A 23,520-nucleotide genomic window follows, 5' to 3' on the forward strand; every position below is an offset into this window, starting at 1 on the left:
GCCAACCCAAAAACATAGAATATAAAATAAAACATAAAATAAAAGCTTAGGACTGCCTGAGCAGTCCCCTGTTACAAAGGTGCGTCTGAATCCTGCCACACCAAACGAACAACTGAAGGCCTGTGGCTGGGTATATATGGGGGAGGACCCGAGGCATCCTGGGAGATGAAAGCTTTAACTGTTTGGTGCCTGGATCTCTCCAACCACATTTGCCCCATGGTAGCCCTGTGGATCCGTATGGACCCTGAAGAAGAAATACAGGAACTAGATGCAGCATCGTTACCAGACTTTGTGGCTATACACACTACAGGTCTAAGTAAGGCTATACACTGTAAAAGGGAGCCTGACTTCCTAAGGACTAGCTTAATAAACAATACAATAAGGAACAGTGTGAGCCTACTGTGCAATCCCCCTGCACAGTAATGCCTGCTCACCCCTCGGAACCAGTAGCAAATTTAAACAGATCAGAGGAATTTGTAGAAGTGGCTGCCTGACGCTGAACTGGATCTATCACGATGGCGCCTCAGCGTCCTGTCCTTAGAAGACCGCCAAGGAGGGGAAGGGCGGGGCTTACCACCGCTCAGCAGAGTGCCTAAATGGCGCATGAAGCGCTGTAAAAGAGGCATCTGGTCACAGGGTCTGTGTTCAGGTGGCGGTGTTGGCACCTCCTCCCAGATTTCTCTAATGACCAGATCCTGGAGCCACTAGTAAAGGGCCAGTGATCTGAAGCCAGCTGTGCTGCTGCAGAGTAAAGGTGGGCAGAGCGTGCATCTTACCTAATTAATTACAACCACTCTAATGCTGCCTGAGCTGGAATTGAGGCCAGTGACAAAAAAAGAATATCAGAGTTATGGTATAACATACCTAAGATAACTCTTTCTCTTCGAGGTCCATAGGGTCCACAGAATCTACCTTGGGGTATGTAGTTGGGAGATCCATTGCACCAAACAGCTTTAAAGCTCCCAGCATGTACTGGTCCTCCTCCTTATATACCCAGCCTCCAGCCACAGGCAGTTTGTAAACAAGCCTAACGACAAGAGACGGAAAGGGAGAAGGAAGTACAATGTATCCAAGAAACACTGAAAATACGAAGAGGGAATCAGTGATACAAAAAAGCAAAGAACAGATCCCAACTGAGGGCAGGTGCATCAGGGAGGGGTGCTCTGTGGACCCTATGGACCTTGAAGAAAAAGTTATCTAAAAGGTTTGTTATACCATAACTCTAATTTTCTTCTTCAGAGTCCACAGAATCTACCTTGGGGACCTCCTAAAGCAGTTCCCTTAAGGGTAGGGACGTTCCTGAGTAGAAAGGAGAATCTGCCGCCCAAAGGAAACATACTGGGATGCAAAAGTATCAAATGCAAAGAATTTGATAAAGGTATGATGGAAGACCAAGTGTCTGCCTTGCACAGCTGTTCAGCCAAGGAGCCATGTCTAACTGCCCACGACAGTCCGACAGACCAAGTAGAATGTGTTGTCACCTTGTTAGGAACAGGGAGATCAGCCTGTATATTGACTTGAGCAATAGTAGTACGCAGCCAGCGAGCCCACGTCTGTTTGTTAGCTGGCCATCCTCGTTTGTGAAACCCATATAAAACACAAAGTTGCGAATCTGATTTCCTGATGGAGCTGGTACGATCCACGTAGATACAGAACCACATCCAGAGAAGCTTCACCTGTAGACAGATGCGGGCTGAAGCAGGCTCCCTTGTCATCATCGTATGGATCACAGAAGCAGAGAAACCTTTGGCCTTTAAGAAGACACCTCAACAGCCACGCCGTCAAAGCCAGCTGAGGTAAATCCGGATATAGGCAGGGACCCTGCACTAGCAAATCCGATCATAGAGGCAGTGGAAGTGGCCTGTCTATGGATAGACATGTAAGATCGGTAAACCAATGCCTCCTGGGCCTGGCAGGAGCTATTGGTATTAACCTGCCGCCTTCCTGCTTGAACTTTCTGACTACTCTTGGGGGGAGGGATATAGGAGGAAACAGGTATGCCAACCTGAAGTTCCGCCTCATCGCCAGAGCGTCCACAAAGGCGGCTGAGGGGTCCCTCCTTCAAGAGCCGTACCTGGGGACCTTCTGCTTGTGGCGTGATGCCATGAGGTCTACGTCGGGTAGTCCCCACCTGTCCACCAGGAGTTGAAAGACATCCGGATGAAGAGCCCATTCTCCGGCGTGTATGTCATGATGACTTAGGAAGTCCGCTTCCCAGTTGAGAACTCTTGAGATGAATATTGCCGAGATTGCTGGAAGATGGCATTCTGCCCACAGCAGAATGCTAACCACCTCCCTCATGGCTGCCGGACTTCGTGTGCCTCCCTGATGGTTGATGTAGGCCACTTAGGTCATGTTGTCGGACTGAATCTGGACAGGCCTGCCGTGAAGAAGATCCTGCGACAGAACAAGCGCTCTGTGCTTTGCACAAAGCATCCGTGGTGAGGAGTACCCAATCTGGGACCCATAACGGATGACCCTTGTCTAGATGAGTCGCCTCCAGCCACCGAGCGAGGGAGAACAGAACCTCTGGCAAGATGCGGATCATCTGGGACTTTATCCGATGATACGGCCCATCCCAATGAGACAGAATCCATTGATGCAGGGACCTGGAGTGGAACTGGGCATATGCCACCATATCGAATGTGGATACCATGGAGCCAAGCACCTACATTGCCAGCTGAACTGACACTGTTTGCAGAATACACTGCGCACACGAGGCTGTAGTGCCGAGAGTCCAGCAGCGCCCCCAAGTGCACTATCCGCTGAATTGGAGAAAAAGATAACTTTTTCCAATTTATTACCTAGCCGTGTTCCGCAGGTGACATTGGAACAACTACTGTGATTGTGCCAATATCAGGAGGTCGTCCAAATATGGCAATATCCTGATCCCTTGTCGTCTGAGATGAGCCGTCATCACTGCCATTATTTTGGTAAATAACCGAGGGGCTGTGGCCAACCCGAAGGGTAGAGCCTGAAATTGGCAATGTGATCTACCACCAATCTTGGAAATCTATGGTGGGATTGCGCAGTCAGAACATGCAGCTATGAATCCTGCATGTCCAGGGAGACCACAAAATCTCCAGGCTCCATTGCCAGCATAATTGACCGTAGGGTTTCCATATGGTATTTGGGCACAAGGATGATTCTGTTGAGAGACTTCAGATTCAGGACAGGGCAATGTGACCCATTTGGTTCTTGAACCAAAAACAAATTTGAATAATAATCCCTTCCCTGTTGCGTCACAGGAATGGGGATTAGGACTCCCGACCTCAGGAGGGCTCCAATAGACTCCTGGAAGGCTGAAGACCTGACCGGGTCTAAAGGTAGAGTTGTACCAACAAACCTTTGAGGTGGATGCCTCAGGAACATGATGGCATAACCCTGAGAGACCACCTCTCGAACCCAGGCATCTGTCGTGGTCTGATGCCAGGCATGAGAAAACTGTAGGCGTCGGCTTCCAACCCTGAGACCCCCCAGGGGGAGGCCCACCCCCTCAGGCAGTGGGCTTACCATCCGGCTTGGAAGCAGGATGCTTGGCTGACCAGGACTTCTTGGTCTGCAGTCTCCTGTGGGAATTATCCTCTCTAGAGGAAGACTGTCCCTTTGCCCTACCCTGTTGGTGAAAGGACCAAGCTGACGACAGCCTACACTTAGGGGTAGTCGTAGATGGCAACCCCGCAGATTTAGCTGCTTATTTGGAGAAGACCATGCTTCAGACAAGAGATTCATCAGTTGCTCAGACTGAGGAAAATAATCTCTAGCCACCTTTTGACGCCTAAAGACCGGAGTCTTCACGTTCGGCGGCACCTCCTCTTCCTCTATACTGAGGACAGATCTAAACGCTCTCACCAGAGAGGGGACATCCACAGAGGATTGATGGTCTTCTTCCACTGAGTAAGACCCAGAACGTTGACTATCGGAGTGTGATGAGGGTGGGTCAGAATCCTGAGGTAATGTCTGAAGAGAGACTCTCTTATGTCCCTGCCTCTGAACTGTCACTGGTCTATTCGCCTGCACCACCTGCGGAGGGGCTATAGACGGCAGCATACTCTGACTAGTGAGCAGAAGAATCAAACCAACAGGGATTCATAGGGTACATGTACATAGAAGAATGCAACTGCTGTGGGTATCGCGACACTGCGATCTTATCCACTATATGCGACAAAACCTGCGACCAAGATGCCACCCAAGATGGCTCTTGTGTAGGTGCAGGTGTACTAGACACGAAAGGTGGCTGTTTACAACCGGCACTACACAATCCATCTTGCACAAAATCCTGTTCAGACAGGCCTGCCAAACAGGATTTACATGACTTGAGCACCAGAGGCTCGCTCTTCTCACCTTTACTCTCAGACATGCTAAATGTGTGATCGGTATAAGGTGTACAGTATGAAAGCAAAGTGACTGACTTGAAAAACCCAACACACCTTTCGGAGGGATGAGGAGAAACATAGTGATAGGTATAACTGACAGTTTAAAAAACAAAGTCACATACAATGCATGAATACAAACATTTGCTATTGCAAATTGACTCTGAATCAACTAACCAGCCCTGCCGGGGTATTGGCAAGATATAGAGCGCTGTATACCAGACCCAGAGGAGAGGTATACAGGGAGACAGACCAGACCTCTGAGACAACCAGCCTGCAGCAGTATGCACAACTGTGAACTGCGAGTGTCCCACACACGAGGTGGTCAGAATTAGCAACCCAGAGGCAGGAATCTGTAACTGGAAGTTGCGTCTGGGTTGGGGGAGGAGCTGCCGGGGGAGCGCCCATCTCCCCTAAACTGTGATTTTAACGGCACGGGTATGCTGGCTTCACAGTAGTAGACGCTAACTAGTGCATCTACTACCCATCCCCAGTGACAGACGATAATATGAGATATGTTAAGAACTTACCTTTGTTATCTCTATTTCTATGAAGTCCATAGGGTTCCACAGGATACCTTGGGGTATAGGTGATGACGTCAGGCATCAGGCACCATAGAGTTAAAGTTTTCAGCCTCCCAGGATGCACTAGGGTCCCCCTCCTATACCCCGCCCCCGAGCCAAGGCATCTCAGTTACGTACCAAGCCATAGGAGGATAAGGAAGAGAGAGAAAAAAGATCTGGACACACACAAGAAGCACATTCTCACCAGAGGGAGACGGAAAAACCGGTGACCAGAGTAAAGCCCATCTGCAGCACAGGTGCGACAGGACGGGAGTCCTGTGGAACCCTATGGACTTCGTAGAAATAGAGATAACAAGGGTAAGTTCTTACCATATCTCATATTTTCTATATCAGGGTCCATAGGGATACCTTTGGGATGTCCCAAAGCAGTATCCTTTAAGGGTGGGGACGCTCCTGTGCTGAAAGGAGAATCCGCCGCCCGAAGGAAGCATCCTGAGAGGCAAAGGTGTCAAACGCATAATACCTCACAAAGGTATGGACCAAGGACCACGTGGCAGCCTTGCAGATCTGGACTGCAGAGGCCCCACTTCGAGCAGCCCACGAAGAACCCACAGACATAGTGGAATGAGCCCTCACAGAGGATGGAACTGGCAGGCCTTCATGAAGATAAGCTTCAGAAATTGCCATACGAATCCAACCTGCCAAAGTCTGCTTTGAAGCAGGCCAACCCTTTTTACGGAAGCCATAGAGAACAAGCAAGGCGTCCGACTTCCTAAACGAAGAAGTGCGATCAACATAAATCCTTAAGGCCCGCACAACGTCCAAAGTGGCCTCACCCACTGAAAGGTCAGGTGAGTTGAAAGCCGGCACAACGATTTCCTCGTTGATGTGGAAACTTGTAACAACTTTAGGAAGGAAACCAGGACGAGTGTGCAGCACCGCCCTGTTCCTATGAAAAATCAGAAAAGGGGGTCTACAGGAGAGAGGCCCTAAGTCAGAAACACGTCTGGCCGAAGCAATGGCCAGAAGGAAAATTGTTTTAGCCGTCAGCCATTTGAGGTCCACTGAGCCCACTGGTTCAAACGGGGGTCCCTGGAGAGCCCTCAGGACCACAGCTAAATCCCAAGGCGCCACCGATGGAACAAAAGGTGGCTGAATTCGGAGAACACCTTGCATAAAGGTGTGCACATCAGGGATTGCAGCAATCCTACGATGGAACCAGCCGGACAGGGCAGACACCTGCACCTTCAGAGACGCAAGGCGAAGCCCATGGTCCAGTCCCGCCTGAAGGAAAGCTAACACCCTAGACAGAAGGAACTCCCGAGGAGCATAACCTCTCGGCCGACACCACTGGAAGAACGTATGCCACACACGATGGTATATCCTTGCAGAAGATGGTTTCCGAGCCCTTAGCATAGTTTGTACTACAGAGTTGGAAAACCCCCTGGACCTTAACATGGCCATCTCAACAGCCACGCCATCAAAGGCAGCCGAGTCAGGTCCGGGTGAAGACAAGGACCCTGTGACAGTAGGTCCGGTCGTAACGGAAACCGCAGAGGAACGTCCACGGAGAGTCCCTGGAGGTCTGAGAACCAGTGCCTCCGGGGCCACACGGGAGCTATAAACAGGAGCGTCCCTCCTTCCTGTTTGAATTTCCGGATTACCCGTGGAAGAAGGGAAAACGGAGGAAATCGATAAGCAAACCGGAACGTCCACTGGACGGACAGAGCATCCATCAGAGACGCCTTTTCGTCTCTTGTGCGAGACCGGCAACTTCTTGTTGTGCTGTGACGCCATGAGGTCGATCTCTGGAAGACCCCACCTGTCCACCAGAAGTTGAAAGACATCCTGGTGCAGAGACCATTACCCCGGATGAACGTCCTGGCGACTGAGAAAGTCAGCCTCCCAAGTTTAGGACTCCTGGGATGAATACTGCTGATATGGCCGGGAGATTGCGCAAAACCAGGATTCGGGACACTTCTACGACTGCCGTCCGACTTCGGGTTCCTCCTTGCCGATTTATGTAGGCCACGGTGGTGGCGTTGTCCGACTGGACCTGCACAGGGTGACCTTGGAGCAACTGATGGGCCTGCTGGAGAGCATTGAAAACCGCGCGGAGCTCCAAGATGTTTACTGGAAGCTCTGTTTCCGCCTGAGTCCATCTGCCCTGGAACAAGTGTGGACCCGTGACTGCTCCCCAGCCCCGAAGGCTGGCGTCCGTTGTCAACAGGACCCAATTCGCCACCCAGAACGGACGACCCTTGTTGAGATGGGTCGTCTGCAACCACCAGGCTAGGGACAGGCGAACCTCCGGAGTGAGCACCATCGTCTGGGACTTTAGACTCTGAGGCAGTCCATTCCATTTGGACAGGATCAATTGCTGCAGAGGTCTGGAGTGAAACTGGGCATATTCCACCATGTCGAATACTGACACCATGGAGCCCAGTAACCTCATCGCCGAGTGCAGAGACACTCGGCGACTCTGCAGACAACTGTGCACCCTCAACTGCAAGGCAGAGATCTTTTTCCCCGTCACAAAGATCCTTTGCTGCCTGGAGTCCAATAAGGCTCCGAGGTGCAGAATCCTCTGAGATGGGATCAGGGTGGACTTCTGCCAGTTTATTAACCAGCCGTGCCGTTGCAGTACCGCAATCGTCAGATCCAAATGGCGTAGAAGGAGCTCTGGAGATCCTGCTACAAACAGAAGGTCGTCTAGGTACGGCAACATGCGGACTCCCTGCAGCCGCAGGGAAGCCGCCATGACCGCCATAACCTTGGTGAACACACGTGGTGCTGTCGCCAGGCCAAAAGGTAACGCCCGGAACTGGAAATGATCACTGCGGATTGCAAACCTGAGGAACTGTTGATGGCGTAAAAGAATAGGGACATGCAGGTAAGCGTTCTGTATGTCCAACGACACCATGTAATCCCCAGGTTACAGCGCCAGAATGATGGACCGTAGGGTCTCCATCCGAAACCTCGGCAACCGCAAGGACTTGTTGAGTGCTTTGAGGTTGAGGATCGGACGGTACGACCCATTGGGTTTCTGCACCAAAAACAGATTGGAATAGAAACCCTGGCCCCTCTGGGAGAATGGAACAGGCACTAGAACTCCAGCCTGGAGCATAGTGTGCATAACCTTCCGCAATTCCATGGCTTTGTTCCGATCTGATGAAAGACCTGTGGTGAAGAATCAGGATGGGGGCCTGTGCCGAAAGGAGAGGGCATATCCGTGAGAAACCACCTCGTGAACCCAATTGTCTGTCGTGGTTACCGACCAACACTGGGCGAACTGCAGCAAGCGGCCTCCCACTTTAGGATCCCCCAAAGGGAGGCCCGGACCGTCAGGCCGCAGGCTTGTCATCTGACTTAGGGGCCGGACGTCTGGTACTCCAGGCATGCTTCTGGGGCTTGGCCGATTTTTTGGGGCCAGCCTGTCGGGGAAAAGACTGTGCTTTAGGCCTACCCTGGGTCCTGTAAGGCTGAAAGGATGACGTACCTGAACTGGAAGGAACTGTAGCAGACGGGAGACATGCAGATTTGGCTGCCGCCAGCGTGGCTACAATTTTGTCCAGATCCGGACCAAATAGGACTTCTCCATTAAAAGGCAAAGCTTCCAAACCCTTTTTGGAATCAGCGTCCGCCTTCCAAGATCGCAACCATAAGGTGCGACGAGCAGCTACAGCTGCCGAAGATATCCGAGAAGTTAGGGTACTGATATCCAAGGCCGCTTCATTAATGTAAGTGGCCGAATCCCGGAGATTGCTAACCAACTCGGTCTGTTCAGCCGAACAGTCGGAATCCAAAGACGCCTCCAAACTATCCGCCCAGCGCCCCATGGCTCTGGCTACCCAACAAATGGCCATAGCCGGCCGGGCTGCCCCCCCCTAAGGGAATAAACGGACTTTAGGCAGATCTCCACCTTACGGTCCGTAGCATCCTTCAAGGAGGACATGGAAGGCATGGGCAACGTGGCACTTCGGACCAGGCGTGTCACATGAGAATCCACCTGTGGAGGGGGTTCCCACTTAGAAAAATAATTGTCGGCAAACGGGTAAGCCACCGCCATGCGTCTCTGAGGCTGATACCGTTTACCAGGGTTTTTCCACGCCTCCTCTAAATGGTCTACTAACTGACCCGAAAGAGGAAACACTGTGGAGTCACCCTTAATATCCTTAAAAAAGGCATATTTTGACTTGGACACCGGAGGATCTTCATCCTCAATCACTAAAGCCGTACGGACTGCCCAAATAAGTCCAGGAATATAAACCTTGGACTTAGCGTCCGACTCTTTAGTACGGAGAGGTTCTTGGTCAGAAAGATCCAGAATCTCCCCATCATCAGACGTCCCGTCGTCATCCTCATAAGGAGCGGACAAAGACGCCACCGGCCGCTTATGTGGCCGCAACACAGACTCCCCTTGTAACACGTCCGACAAATGCTGTACAGAACTTGTCAGTGAATTAACCCACGCAGGCTCCTGAGAAACCAGGGGAGGGGAAATAGGGAGACTGTGGGGTACCATCAATTGTCTCGGGAAACCCTGCATGGGTGACGACACCACTGACTGCTGGGACAATCCCATCTGTGAAAAAGCAGGCTGCGGAGCTAACTGGCCCACCAGGGTTGTAAGCGCTTTGGCGAAACAAGCCCAGGGCGGCTCCTGTACCGAAGCCGTGAAAGTAATTGGCCGCGCCAATAAATAACACTGCCGACATAGCGGAGGGGGAAGGTAATGCGGAGGGGCTATTGGTACCTTACACGTAGTACACAGAAGCTGGAGAGGAAAATCACTCTCAGACATGATGGTAAGTATGTGACCCCTCTCACTGATACTTGTTACTATAGTGGGAGAACCACCCTGCAATCACCGCACCGCAAGGGCTTTAGCAGAAGAAGAGCAGGGACAGTGAAATGGCTGACAGTAGAAAGTGAAAGTACAGGCAGCAGACGCTAGCAGAAGTCACATACGAAGCAAAGAAATCAATTCCTGCATTATCAGCGCTGATCCTCAACTACGCAGACACAGAGCCTGGTAGGACACAGCGCTGCATACACAGACCTGTACCAACGGAGGAGAGGTATGCCGGGGGACCCAGACCACGATGCCGCCAATCATCAGCGTCCAGCAGCGCTCTCCATGCTTCCAGCAAAGATGGCCACCGAGGAGCAGAGAGGAGGCCGGCCTGGGGGAGGAGCGCTGCCACAGGGCCAGTCAGCAGATGCAGAGAGGGCTGTGTGCAGCGGGGGAGGTGCCGGCTGTGTACAGGGAAGGCGCGCTCCACTGGCATGCAATTAACCCCTGTGACGCCGCAGCGCTACCGCTCAACCGCAGTCCGCTGTCCCAGGGGGGTAGTGGAAGCGCAGGTTGGTTACCAGGCTCCACGCTGCAGCCAGTCCCCAGGGAGCCCCCTGCCTGGGGATTCTGGACCATGTTCTCAGCAGGGACCCACCGCGGGACCCCGCTGCTTACCTGCTGCCCCCTTGAATCCAGCCATGGTCCCAAACATCTGGGGTCACCGCTAGCTGTGACCCCAGATGCTTACCAGCATCCCCGGATCAGTACCGGCGTTCTGGTACCGGCGGGGGTGTAGGGAAGACAGCATGGACGTCAGCATTGACTGTCCATGCTGTACATCCAGATGAGCAGCCACAGCTGCTGTGAAGAAAACTTCAGGGGCTAATCTTAGCCCCCCTCTTAACAGGTGCATCCGACCAACGAAAAGTGAGGTGCCTTGGCTCAGGGGCGGGGTATAGGAGGCGGACCCTAGTGCATCCTGGGAGGCTGAAACTTAACTCTATGGTGCCCGATGCCTGATGTCATCACCTATACCCCAAGGTATCCTGTGGATACCCTACGGACCCTGATGTAGAAATGGCCCCGGCTGCCATAGCGAGTACACGTTACACGAGGCCTTCACCCGCAGCCGCCTCTGGTGCGCCCTCTACACCGGAGGCCTGGACTGCGTCGTGCACGTTTCCCCTCACGAGGAATTGCTTACCTGCCATCTCCGTGAATCCGATCGCAATCTGGACCCCAGCGACGCCACTAGCTAAGCCTCACTGAGGCCCGCCGAAATCCCCAGGGCATATAGTTGTACTGGCGTTTCGGCATCGGCAGAGGTAGATGGAGTTGCAGTACCTGCGTCCCATTCGGGACTTAGTACTGCTCAACTCAGAAGCTCAGAAAACTAAGGTAAATCATAAAAGAAAAAGCCTGGACTACCTAGGCAGTCCCGCTGTTAACAGGTGCGTCTGGATACTTGCCACGCACCAAACAAAAAAACTGAAGGTCTGTGGCTGGAGGTGGGATATATAGGGAGGAGGACCAGTGCATACTGGGAGCTTTAAAGCTGTAGCTGTTTGGTGCAATGAATCTCTCCAACTACATACCTCAAGGTAGATTCTGTGGACCCTATGAACCCTGAAGAAGAAAAATGAAAAAACCTGAACACTAATACTAATGCTGGGCATACACTATACAATTATCTGTCAGATATCTGTCCAATCTGGCTGGCTGGAATGAATATCTGGTAGTGTATGGGAGCAAATGACAATCGAACATTTGTTCACAATAACTGTAAAACAGACAAAAACGAACGTTCAGTTAAATTAGTTAAATAAAACAAATTTAACCAATTTGAACAATCGTTTTTGCCTGTTTTCCAGTGTTTAAAACCATATAAAATCGATTGTCATTTGCTCCCAAACATTACCATATTTTCATTCCAACCAGCCAGATATCTGACAGATAATTGTATAGTGTATGCCCAGCATTAGTGCGTAACTCCACAGGCACTTAGAAAAAAACAAAGTATGAGGGAAGGGTTAGTATGGGACGGAGATAGATAACACTTTAGTGCCTGCTACTGTGGCCCAGGCAGCTAACCCAATGTCAACTCTGCAGTGTACCCCAGAGCGGATGTATGATGAAATCAAGTTCTAAAATAGGCACCTTAATACTGATTAACTCATATTGCACAAAGATAATCTTAAATTACTAATTCATTTGCATGTGTTATATGTTCTAATTTTCAACTAATGTTTCTATCATATTAATTGTTTTAATAGTGGACGTCTTTTGTAATTGACACTTTAGTACTGTTAAGTATCTATAACCTCCACCATTTATAAGGAGGTAATCTTGTTCAGTTTTCTATGCATCAATTTCTGTCACAAGACAATTATGTATAACTTTGATGCAGGGCGCACTATGGCCCAGGTTAACCTGGTCTCTTATCATGGGGCTGCCAAAACTTCCCAAAGTGGTATATTTCTGCCAAACTACACGTTTATGGATTTTTTTCTTAATAAAGGGTATCCCACTTGATCTATTATCATCTGAAATTTCTTTAAGCATTTTATATCCAGGAAGGGCAACAAAGATGACCTTAATGCGTTGGGCCTTAAGTAAACAAAGCTCTTAATACTAACATAAAAGCACATATTAACACTGTCTCCTAATACCACAAATGAACTTGACCTATTTCTGGTCTGGTGCTAATCCCCCTTCTTAACTACACTATTGGGGCGATGCAATTCAGCGCGAGTTAAATAGTGCCTGCAAATTGGTCCTAGAGCTATTTAAATAAGTGCGCTGTTTAGTCCAACTGTTACAAGTGTCGGAGAATGCCGGTCCTCATGACTTAATCTGGGTGTTAAGTTGGCATTCTCCGACTAAAGTGCTGGCTGCGAGGCTGTTAGCGCAGCGCTTAGCAGGAAAACAGCATGACGGCCGGCACTTTAGTTGGATTTCTCCTCGCACCTTCAGGAGGTTGCGAGAATAAAAGAATTGAGTCACCATAGCAGCGTGCTGAATTGAATAGCTACGGGACAAAGTTCCCTGCGCTATTCAGCTCCCGCTGAATTGAATCGTCCCCTATATGACTTAAAATACTGTATGCAGTTGTTTAACATCTCAGTTCGAAACCATAGGCAAAAATATGGTGATTTTAGAACATGACTCCTGGGATACATATCCACTCAAACAAAAGAGCATTAAGCAGCCATTCGGCAAACCGTTTTTTGATGTAGCTTGCTTTGTGTAGAGGACCATTGCCAAGCTGTTCCACAAAATTGGAAGCATACAGTTCTCAAAAACGTCAGCAAAAATTGTCCAGGCTTAATTGTGAGAAACAGCTCCAAAATTTTTTCCTCTTACACCAAACTTTACAGTTGGCTGTACACATTTGGGCAAAATAACATTCTCATGGCATCTGCCAAAGCCAGACGGTGAAGATAATGATTTTCCACTGCACTAATGTTATGTGCCTTTGGCATGGAAACCTAATCTATGAAGCTCTCACTAAACAGTTCTTATGAGGACAATGCTTTCATAGACAGTTTGTAATTTGGTAGTAAGGGTTGCAAACAAGAGCAGACTGTTTTTACAAAGTACGCGATTTAGCACTCAGAGGTCCCGGTTCTATGAGCTTCAGTTCTATATGTGATCAGAATCCTACTATATTATGCAAACATACACAATTGAAATTCTTACCAATGAGCAAATATCCAACCACCAGCCACAAATCAGAGGGAACACACCAATTTCAACAACCACTAGTAAAGAAACCTTTAAGATAAAAATAGAAAAAAAGTTATTCACCATAGGTTACCATCCATAGCTTGTCACAATTATTTTAAACATTTTACATAAAATAAAAAAACATTAGTCCTAGAGTTTACATGGAATTAACACTTTTTTACATGCAGTAACTATAATGATTCAAACATTACCTTTACAACAATGTAGCAAATACCCAATAATCGTCGTGAACGCTGAAACTTCACAACTGCTGCTATACCCTGGAAAGATGTTTTAAGGAAAGTATTATGTATAATAGTATTAGAAGTTAAAAAAGAAAGCATTGGGAGGTAAATGCATTTAGAAATTATGCAAAATCAGTGCAATGCACAAACCGTGTATAGGTGGTAGCCTCAATACTCGCATTTTTAAACACACCCCTATGGAGCTGTGAACTAAAATTAGTAAGCTAGAGTGCTGTTGCCAGCTTGGATGAATATAAAGAGATGGATAGATAGACTATATGGACAAAAGTATTTGGTCACACCTGTTAATTAATGAATTTAGGTGTTTTAATTAGGGATGTGCAGGCTCGGATAGGTTCGAGTTTGCACGTTGAGTTCGGATTTTTCCCTCCAAAAAAACGGAACTCAGAAAGAGGCAAAACGTCATCTTGCATGGACGAACATCATCATTCCTGGAGTTTTGTTGAACCTTTCATCAGGAATGTCAATTCTACATTGAGCAATCTCATAATGCAAGGCGGGCTCAGTAGACTTTATTGGGTTGGATTTTAAAAGTTGTTTGATTTTTTGTTAAGTAAAACCATGCATGTATAGTATTGGGAATTCTTTAAACCACGGCTTCATCATCCACTGGGGCCGACTGCTGTAAGAGGATTCCTTTCCTGTACAAGTCAACCCCCACAATAAGCGGCTGACCACTTCTCTATGGTGTACACTGTCCCCCCCCCTTCAAGTTCCCAATAAGTAACTAAAAAAAAAAAAAAAAAAAGTTGGAAACAAAAAAAGACAAAAAAAAATCTAAATCAACTGCTATTAAAGCTTAAAATCTTTGTGTGTGTTTTTAGTGACTATTTGTTTAACTTATAAAACATGTCTTCCTCATTACACTACACACATTAGAAAAATGTACAACCCGCTTAACTATTAATATAGAAAATAAGAAAAGGCCACAAATAAACTATCTTGTACTGACTGGCTTTAATATAGAATAATAATATTTTTAAGAATTTTAGCAAACCTGTGAGTGGATTGGTGAAACACAAACCAGTGACCTCTTCTGAGCAAACCCCCCACCCCCAAAGTCACAATAGAAAGAACAAGATATTAGCTAGATTTGTATCAGTCAGAGCATTTTGGAAACCAAACCGTGCACCCAACTCTACGGCTAGTTACAACATATGTCAAAGGAAAACTAAAAGGAAACAGAACTATGTTCTATCATCATATGGTTAGAAATATTGTGGGAAATATCCAATATGTGAGCAGAAACTCCATAGTGACTTGATATCACTTTTTATCAATACATTATCTTACACAACACTAATCTGTTGAAGTTCAATGTAAGGATACATGGCATAGAATCAAGGTGACTGCTAGCAGCACATAACCGACTATTGTGGTTATGAGGCCTTCAAAGTGAGATGCTTTTACCTGCAACAACAAAAAAAACAGCATAGCTGTACATATTAAATCTTTAATTAAGTTTATGTGAAGTTCAGTTTAACTTTTCTAACGGGCATTTTTAGTGCTGAAGATCTAGTTTAAGACAAATCACAGAACATTCCAATCACCACAAATTACTTTTATCTACCGCTTCTGGTGGAAGCTTCTTACAAGATGTGTTTTGACTTGTTGTCAAGATCATTAAGACAATATTTAGATGGCCATACACTTGAACAATATTGTTCCAACCAACCAACTAGTTGGCTTGTTGGAACAATAATCTGCTAGTGTGTGGGAGCAAATGTTAATCAGTATTTGCTCCCACACACAGGAAAACATCCAAAAACATTTGCTATAATTAGTAGGAGAAAGACTTGATGTCTCTCAATTTGTTGGTAGACTAATACCTCTTTTCCACCAAAAACCCAGGTCCGACCTGGGTTTTTGGACATTGTTCCAACCCTGGTCAGACCCATTTACACTGCACCTTTGATTTGGGTTACTTCCAGGTCAGCCCTGTTCACACTGAACTCAGGTCTGCCCTGCTAAACCTGTGAGGTCATAAAAAGTGGGAGGTGAATGCCCCACAACCACCAATCAGCTCATTTTAGGGTTGCACCGTTTACACTGCACCATTACCCGGGTCCAACCCTGGTAGCTACCTGGGTTGGATTGCTGGGTCACTTGACCTGGGTTATTTTTCAGGGACCCTTTTACACTTAGCTGCGACCCGGGTAGACCCAGCAAATACCTTTGCTCTGGTGTAAAAGGGGTATAAAGGTTCCCATCCACTAGCAGAGATGAAAACGACTGAAAGATTACGACATTGCAATCGTGCAGTCGTTTGTCGGTCTGTGATGAGCCTGCACTGTACGAGCAGTCGTTCAGTGCAGGCTCATCAATCATCTGCAAACATGCTCAACCTGACGTTATCGTCAGGTTGACCAACATGTTTGCACGATGATAGATGTCTAAACAACCAGCGGGCACGCGCATCACTGCAAATCGTTTGCAAAAATGTCTAAAACGACCAAACGATTGAACGATCGTTATCGTTCAATCGCACAACTAAAGGACCCCATACATCTGCGATGGATTGCCGCGATGCTGCAACCCGGCATCGCAGGATCGCAAAAATCCAACATTTTGGATTTTCCCGATTTCACAATCGCGATCAAAAAAATGATCGTGATTGTCTAATTGGGGACATTTAACATGGAAATTTTCAGCGATTCTGCGACGGATCGCTGACTATCGATGGTGGCCGGCTGCCGTTTCCACTCGGAAGATTGGCATTTCCGATCGCGTCACAGGATCGCGGAAACCTCTCTCTGATGTATGGGCACCTTTAATAGTCTAGTGGATGGGCACCTTAAAGATGCCCATCCTCTAGACGATTAAGCTGAGCGATTGAACAATAATGATCGTTAAATCGTTTGCAAAAATGTCTAAAACGACCAGTGATGCGCGTGTCCGCTGGTCATTTAGACATCTATCATCGAGCAAACATCGTGGTCACCCTGACGAGAACGTCAGGTTGAGCATGTTTGCAGATGATTGATGAGCCTGCACTGAACGACTGCTCGTTCAGTTCACTCTCATCACAGACAGACTGCACGATTACAATGTCATAATCGTGCAGTCGTTTTCATGTCTGTCATGTAGTGAGTGGATGGGCACCTTAAGATTTCAGTGTCGGGTGAAAGTTGGGGGGAAACGTGTCAGACTTTCCACTACACTGAAACGATAATCATCCCGCTACTGTAGTTGGGAGAAATCAAACAGGTTTAATTTCTTCTGCAAGTTGGACAGACTGACTTCTTCTGTTGTTCAACATCGGAGTAGATGACAACCACACACTACTCAATTAAGGTTCCAACCAGCCAACTAGTTGGCAGGTTGGAAGAAAATCGTTCTAGCTTTTGGCTAAAAAATGTGAGATAATGCTGCTGTATACTCACATAGCGTTCAAATCCAAGACCAACGACAGAGAAGTGCCCAATGTGATAAGGACAAAATGCTGTAAAAGAAAAATTAATTTAGGCAAATACATAATTATAAAAATATCTAGAACACAAACGTATCTATAACATAGGACATTGGAGAAGGTGACAGTGCCACACTGCTAAAGGCATTATTTAGCTAATTATTGAACTACAGGTTGAGTCTCCCATATTCAAAATGCTTAGGACCAGAAGTATATTGGATATCTGATTTTTCCGTATTTTGGAATATATGCATACTATAATGAGATATTTCGGGAATGGGACCAAAGACTAATCACAGAATGCATTTATGTTTCATATACACCTTCGATCAGTGTTTTTCAACCGCTGTGCCGCGGTTCTCAGATGTGGTGCCGGGGAGCTGCCCATCAGTGCATATCCGCGCTGGTGGTTTATCTTCAAACTTTGGGCCTGGACAGCACTTGGATCTTCCGGGTTGCTCAGACACAGCCCAGGCCATGACCTGTGTCCTGTCCTATGGAGATGCGGTGGCGTGACATCATAGGTCATGCACACTGGGTCGCTCTCTCTCCCGCCTGCACAGTGCTCTCTGCTCTGCTCTGAAGTGGGCGATTAAGCAGGCAGGCTCTTTCTACTCCAGTGCTTCAAGCAAGTCCTGCCGATGAGGGCTAGGGACAACCATTTTTCTCTGCTACTGGAAGATATGGGCCAATGTGCTTTATTTTGTTCTGTGGGGGCCACTGGGATTGTGGTGGTTCTTTGGAGGCCACTGTTTGTGTTTTTTTTCTGTGGGAGCCATTGTTATTGTATTCTTTTGTGAGGGCCACTGTAATTGTGTTTTTTATTTTTTCTGTGGGGGCCATTGTAATAGTTTTTTTGTGTAGGGACAATTGTGATTGTGTTTCTTCTGTAGGGACCCATTGGCATTGTGTTTTTTCTGTCGGGACAATTGTGATTGTGTTTCTTCTGCGGGGGCCACTGGCACTGTTTTTTCAGTGGGGGGGGGAGAATTGTGATTGTTATTATTTCTGTCCAAATTAGAAATAAAAAACAGATATCAACTTATATTAAATATATATTTGTTTTTTTATATATTATATTTGAAAGAAAAACTAATGGTGTGCCTTGGCAGTTTTAAAATTTTGTTTAGTGTGCCACGAGTTGAAAAAGGTTGAAAATCACTGCCTTAGCTTATAAACATAGCCTGAAGGAGCTTTTATACAATCCTTTTAATAATTTTGTGCATCAAACAAAGTTTGTGTACATACATGAAATTCATATATGTTTCATATACACATTATACACACAGCCTGAAGATAATTTTATACAATATTTTTAATAATTTTGTGCAGTAAGCAAAGTTTGTGTACATTGAACGATCAGAAATCAAAGGTGTCTATCTCAGTCGCACTCAAAAAATATTTGGATATGGGAAACTTAACCTGTACTGTCATTTTTAATATATATGAGTCAGCAAATGCTTTTTCTTCATTTAAAAAGACACAAACCACATCACATTTCATTTAAAAAATATTTAGAAATGATGGCTTGGAAAATGGGAGAATTCTCTTAGTAAAATACTATTTACCTGCACTGACCGTAGTATCAATTCATTAGTATTGTTTATAGAATAACATATCAAATTATATCATTATTATTATTTAATGCTTCAGAATATAAGAGATGGGAACCTAGTATTTAAATAATTCAAAATCGCATATCGCTGCCAGATATTAGAAATATCTGGCAGTTTATATGCGGTAAATGACGAACGACAAACGATATTAACAGCAGTAAGAAAGCACTGGAGAGGAAAAAATCCACTCCCTGAATGATGTCATGCAATTTCGTTAATCTTTTGCAAAAATCTGTCATGTACATGACCGATATCTTTCAGCACAGCCACCGGAATTTTCGATATCTTTTGTCTTTCATCGTTCAGAAAAACATCTGCTAATGGATAGGCCCCTTGACACCCCCTCAAAAGATGCACTGACATTGGGGAACACTATAGATACCCCCGAATAGGCCCGCTGAAGGTATTCGGGGTACTTAAATGCTCTCGATAGCTGCTAATTAGCGTCTTTGCAGAACTGGTGAAGAATAGCATTTAGCAGGTTTTTTTTGCAGAAAATAAGTACCGTAGTCCCAGCAAAGTTGGGGTACATCAAAATGAGTCTTTGGAACTGAATACGGCGATACGTGTTCGCCAGACGTAATGACGTCACCAGCGAAACTTTTCCACAGAAAATGACTTTTCGCACCTAATTGAATACCCCCTGTGGCTCCTAAAATGATCCGGGGAAACACTGTTTATCCGATTCTCATATGGAGCCTGGAGACAATCCAGAGAAGAGGTTGACAAGCATACATTAAAAGAAATCAGAGTTATGGTATACCTTAGATAACTGTTTCTTCGAGATCCATAGGGTCCACAGAATCTACCTTGGAGTATGTAATTGTAGAGATCCATTGCACCAAACAGCTACAGCTTCGAACCTCCCAGAATGCCTGGTCCTCCTCCCTATATACCCGCCTCCAGCCACAGGCAGGAAGGAATGTACTCAAGAAACACTCTCAAAATACGAAGAGGGAATCAGTGATACAAAAAAGCAAAGAACTTATCCCAACTGAGGCCAGGTGCTTCAGGTTGGTTGCTCTGTGGACCCTATGGACCTTGAAGAAAAATAATTATCTAAGGTGTTATACCATAAGCAGTGTTCGCAAATACGCGCTATAGCGCGTATTTTACCCACATATGAGGACCCGGGACCCACTTTTTCAAAATGGGAGGGTCCCCAGGGACGCGCTCCTCTGCCGGGCAATCCCAGGGCTTCTGGTTAGATTAATGACGTCTGTTCTGGCTTAACTGCTGGCAAGACTAACAAGGGGTGGAGCCAGCAACAGCTCATACGCGAGGACTGGTGATAACTGCCGCAGAGTGAAGACTGAAGCCCAGCCCCTGGAGTGAAGACTGTGACCCGGCTCCCGGCTCAAAGACAGCACCTGGTATACAGACGGCGCCGCGGACCAGGCAAGACACTGGCTGCACTCCCTGGGACCTGTAAGTATATAGCAGTTAGCGCTAGCGCTGCGATAGTGGGAGCGGGGGGGGGGGGGGGGGGGAGGGGAATGTTGGTGGCGGGTGAGGAAGTTGTTGGTGCAGTAGCGGGCTTGTTAGTGTGATCGGGTTTTGTCATATTGCGCTGAGATCAGGCTCACAAGGTGGAGCAGAAGGCCGGACAGAATAATGCTTTCAATTATGACGGAGAGTACGCAACGTGCCTGGCCCCAGCAGTCCTCGGCTTTGTACCTCTAATCCCTGCCTCCTCTCCACATCTAATACCCTCTACCCAGTCCCTTCTCCTGTCCCTGCTTAATTCTGCAATCCGTAGTTCCCCTCCACCTCCTGTCTGTGGCTCCCCTCCAAATGAAATACCGGCACCCAGCCCCTTCTCCTGTCTCTGCCTACTCCTCCTGTCCCCAGCTCCCCTCAACATCTAATACTGGCACCCAGCCCCTTCTCCTGTCTCTGCCTACTCCTCCTGTCCCCCAGTTCCCCTCAACATCTAATGCTGGCACCCAGCCCCTTCTCCTGTCCCCGCCTACTCCTCATGTCCCCAGCTCCCCTCCACCTATACTCTGACGCACCGATTCTTCATGTTCCCGGATCCCCACCTCCTCCTTCTGTCCCGGCTCCCCACCTCCTACTCCCGTCCCCCCACCTCCTACTCCCGTCTCCGGCTCCGCCTCCCACACGTCAAAAAGACGAGGAGCCATAAGCACCTGCAGGATGAGAGCAGCCCTCCCCATCCATTTCACACAGAATAAAAGGACAGAAGAGTGCACAGCTAGAAGCAGATAATTCTTGAGCATTTTTTTCAAAGGTAAGAGAAGAAAATCTTTTTGGTATATTTTTAAAATGTATTTATTGGGTCGTGGTTTTTCATAAATTTTATGTAGCACCACTATGTAAAAACAGTCTAAAACAGAAGATTTCACAGAAATCTCCTGCAGCAGACTAACTACCGCAGCAGACTGCAGTCCCCATTATTGTTAATGGGTACTTAAGTCTGACATTATGTACAAGACTGATGCCTTTGGGGGTATTAGATGAGCATTCTATGGTTATGTGGGAAAGTGTGGTGGCATGTGGGGAGGTCTGGGGGGTATGTGGGGGGTGCGCTGAAGCATAAATTACAATGGGACACAGAAATGGTCAGGTAGGATCCCATTTTTTTTAAAGTGGCGGCTCCCTGGGACCCACATATTTTGTCGCTGTGCGCGATCACTGCATAAGGGTCTTCAGGGTCCACAGAATCTACCTTGGGGACATCCTAAAGCAGTTCCCTTAAGGGAGGGGACGCTCCTGAGCAGAGAGGAGAATCCGCCATCCAAAGGAAGCATCCTGGGAGGCAAAAGTATCATGCATAGAATTTGATAAAAGTATGGACAGAAGACCAAGTGGCTGCCTTGCACAGCTGTTCAGCCGAGGCGCCATGTCTAACCACCCACAACAGTCCAACAGACCAAGTAGAATGTGCTGTGACCTTGTTAGGAACAGGGAAGATCAGCCTGTATATAGACTTGGGCAATAGTTGTACGCAGCCAGCGAGCCAAAGTCTGTTTGTGTTATATGGGTTTCACAAACGAGGATGGCCAGCTAACAAAGAGCAAATCTGATTTCCTGATGGAGCTGGTACGAGCCACGTATATACGAAGGGCTCGAACCACATCCAGGGAAGCTTCACCTGTAGACAGGTTTGAAGACTGAGCCGGGACTACAAATTTCCTCACTTATGTGGAAACGGGATACTACCTTCAGAAGGTAACCCGCCTTAGTACGAAAGACAGCTCTATTTTGATGAAAAATCAAATATGGAGAGCGACATGACAGTGCTGCCACATCAGAAACTCTACGAGCTGAGGAGATAGCTGTCAACCATCTTAAGTCCACCTTACCCAAGGGTTCAAAGGGGGGAGCTTGCAGCGACCTGAGAACCAAGGATAAATCCAATGGTGCTACTGGAGGGACAAACGGAGATTGCAGTCGTAGAACCCCCTGCAAAAATGTTCTTACATCTGCCAGGGGTGAAATTCTGTGCTGGATCAAAACTGACAAAGCAGAAACCTAAACCCTCAAGGTAGCCAGGCGCAGACGTAAGTCTAACCCAGCCTGCAGAAAAGCAAGTACCCTTGAAACCCTTAGGGTCATACTTTGCTTGGGAACACCAACGAAAATATGAATGCCAAATTCTTTGATAGATGCGGGCTGAAGCAGGCTTCCTTGCCCTTATCATCTGGATCACAGAAGCAGAGAAACCCTTGGCCTTTAAGACGGAAGTCTCAATAGCCACGCCGTCAAAGCCAGTCGAGGTAAAACCGGATATAGGCAGGGACCTTGCACTAGCAAATCCGGACGTAGAGGCAGTGGAAGTGGCCTGTCTATGGATAGACATGTCAGATCGGTGAACCAATGTCTCCTGGGCCAGGCAGGAGCTATTAGTATTAACCTGCCACCTTCCTGCTTTAACTTTCTGACGACTCTTGGGAGGAGGAATATCGGAAGAAACCGGTATGCCAACCTGAAGTTCCACCTCACCCCCAGAGCGTCCATAAAGGCGGCTGAGGGGTCCCTCGTTCTGGAGCCGTACCTGGGGACCTTGTGGCGCGATACCATGACGTCTACGTCTGGTAGTCCCCACCTGTCCACCAGGAGTTGAAAGACGTCCAGATGAAGGGCCCATTCTCCGGCGTGTATGTCCTGACTACTTAGGAAGTCCGCTTCCCATTTGAGAACTCCTGGGATAAATATTGCCGAGATTGCTGGAAGATGGCATTCTGGACCTGATTCAGACTTGGGAATAGAAAGAGATATCTCTCTCAACTGATCATTTTGGTGAAACCATGCTGCACTGCAGGTGGGGCAGATCTAAAATGTGCAGAGAGATTTAGATTTGGGAGGGAGGTGTCCAAACTGACATCCAAATTGTAGAGTAATAATAAAGCTGTGCAGTATTTGTGGGCTACATGCAAAAGCAGCCAGTGTTTACCCCACATGTAATAAAATGTATGTATTTACACCCTTTGCATTGCAGTATGGTTTGTCCAGGTTCACAGTTAAGTGCTATCTCTCTCTCTATTCCCAACTCTGAATCAGGCCCTCTGCCCACAGCAGAATTTTCGCCACTTCCCTCATGGCTGCTGGACTTCGTGTGCCTCCCTGATGGTTGATGTAGGCCACTGTGGTGACATTGTCGGACTAAATCTGGACGAGCCTTCCGTGAAGAAGGTCCTGCGCCAGACTGAGCGCTTTGTGCACTGCACAAAGCTCCAAGATATTTATTGGTAGGTGACTTTCCAGTGTCGTCCACCTTCCCTGAAAGGTGTGATGCCCTGTCACTGCTCCCCATCCTCGCAAACTTCCATCCGTGGTGAGGAGTA

General features: G+C 47.4%; 1 protein-coding gene across 3 annotated transcripts in view; it reads right to left on the reverse strand.

The window, feature by feature from the left end:
- The window catches only part of MARCHF6 (membrane associated ring-CH-type finger 6), a 222,465-nt gene that overhangs the window by 76,468 nt on the left and 122,477 nt on the right, over positions 1 to 23,520 (reverse strand). For all 3 annotated transcript variants that reach the window (XM_088442345.1, XM_088442346.1, XM_088442344.1), the window contains exons 11-14: positions 17,071 to 17,129; positions 15,017 to 15,097; positions 13,634 to 13,702; positions 13,395 to 13,469 (exon numbers count right to left, since the gene is read on the reverse strand). In XM_088442345.1, the coding sequence (XP_088298471.1) occupies positions 13,395 to 13,469; positions 13,634 to 13,702; positions 15,017 to 15,097; positions 17,071 to 17,129 (284 nt within the window). The remainder of the gene's footprint in view (positions 1 to 13,394; positions 13,470 to 13,633; positions 13,703 to 15,016; positions 15,098 to 17,070; positions 17,130 to 23,520) is intronic.

This window comes from Taudactylus pleione, unplaced genomic scaffold (genome assembly GCF_031769625.1).
Source record: "Taudactylus pleione unplaced genomic scaffold, aTauple2 ptg000309l, whole genome shotgun sequence".
NCBI classification, from domain to species: domain Eukaryota; kingdom Metazoa; phylum Chordata; class Amphibia; order Anura; family Myobatrachidae; genus Taudactylus; species Taudactylus pleione.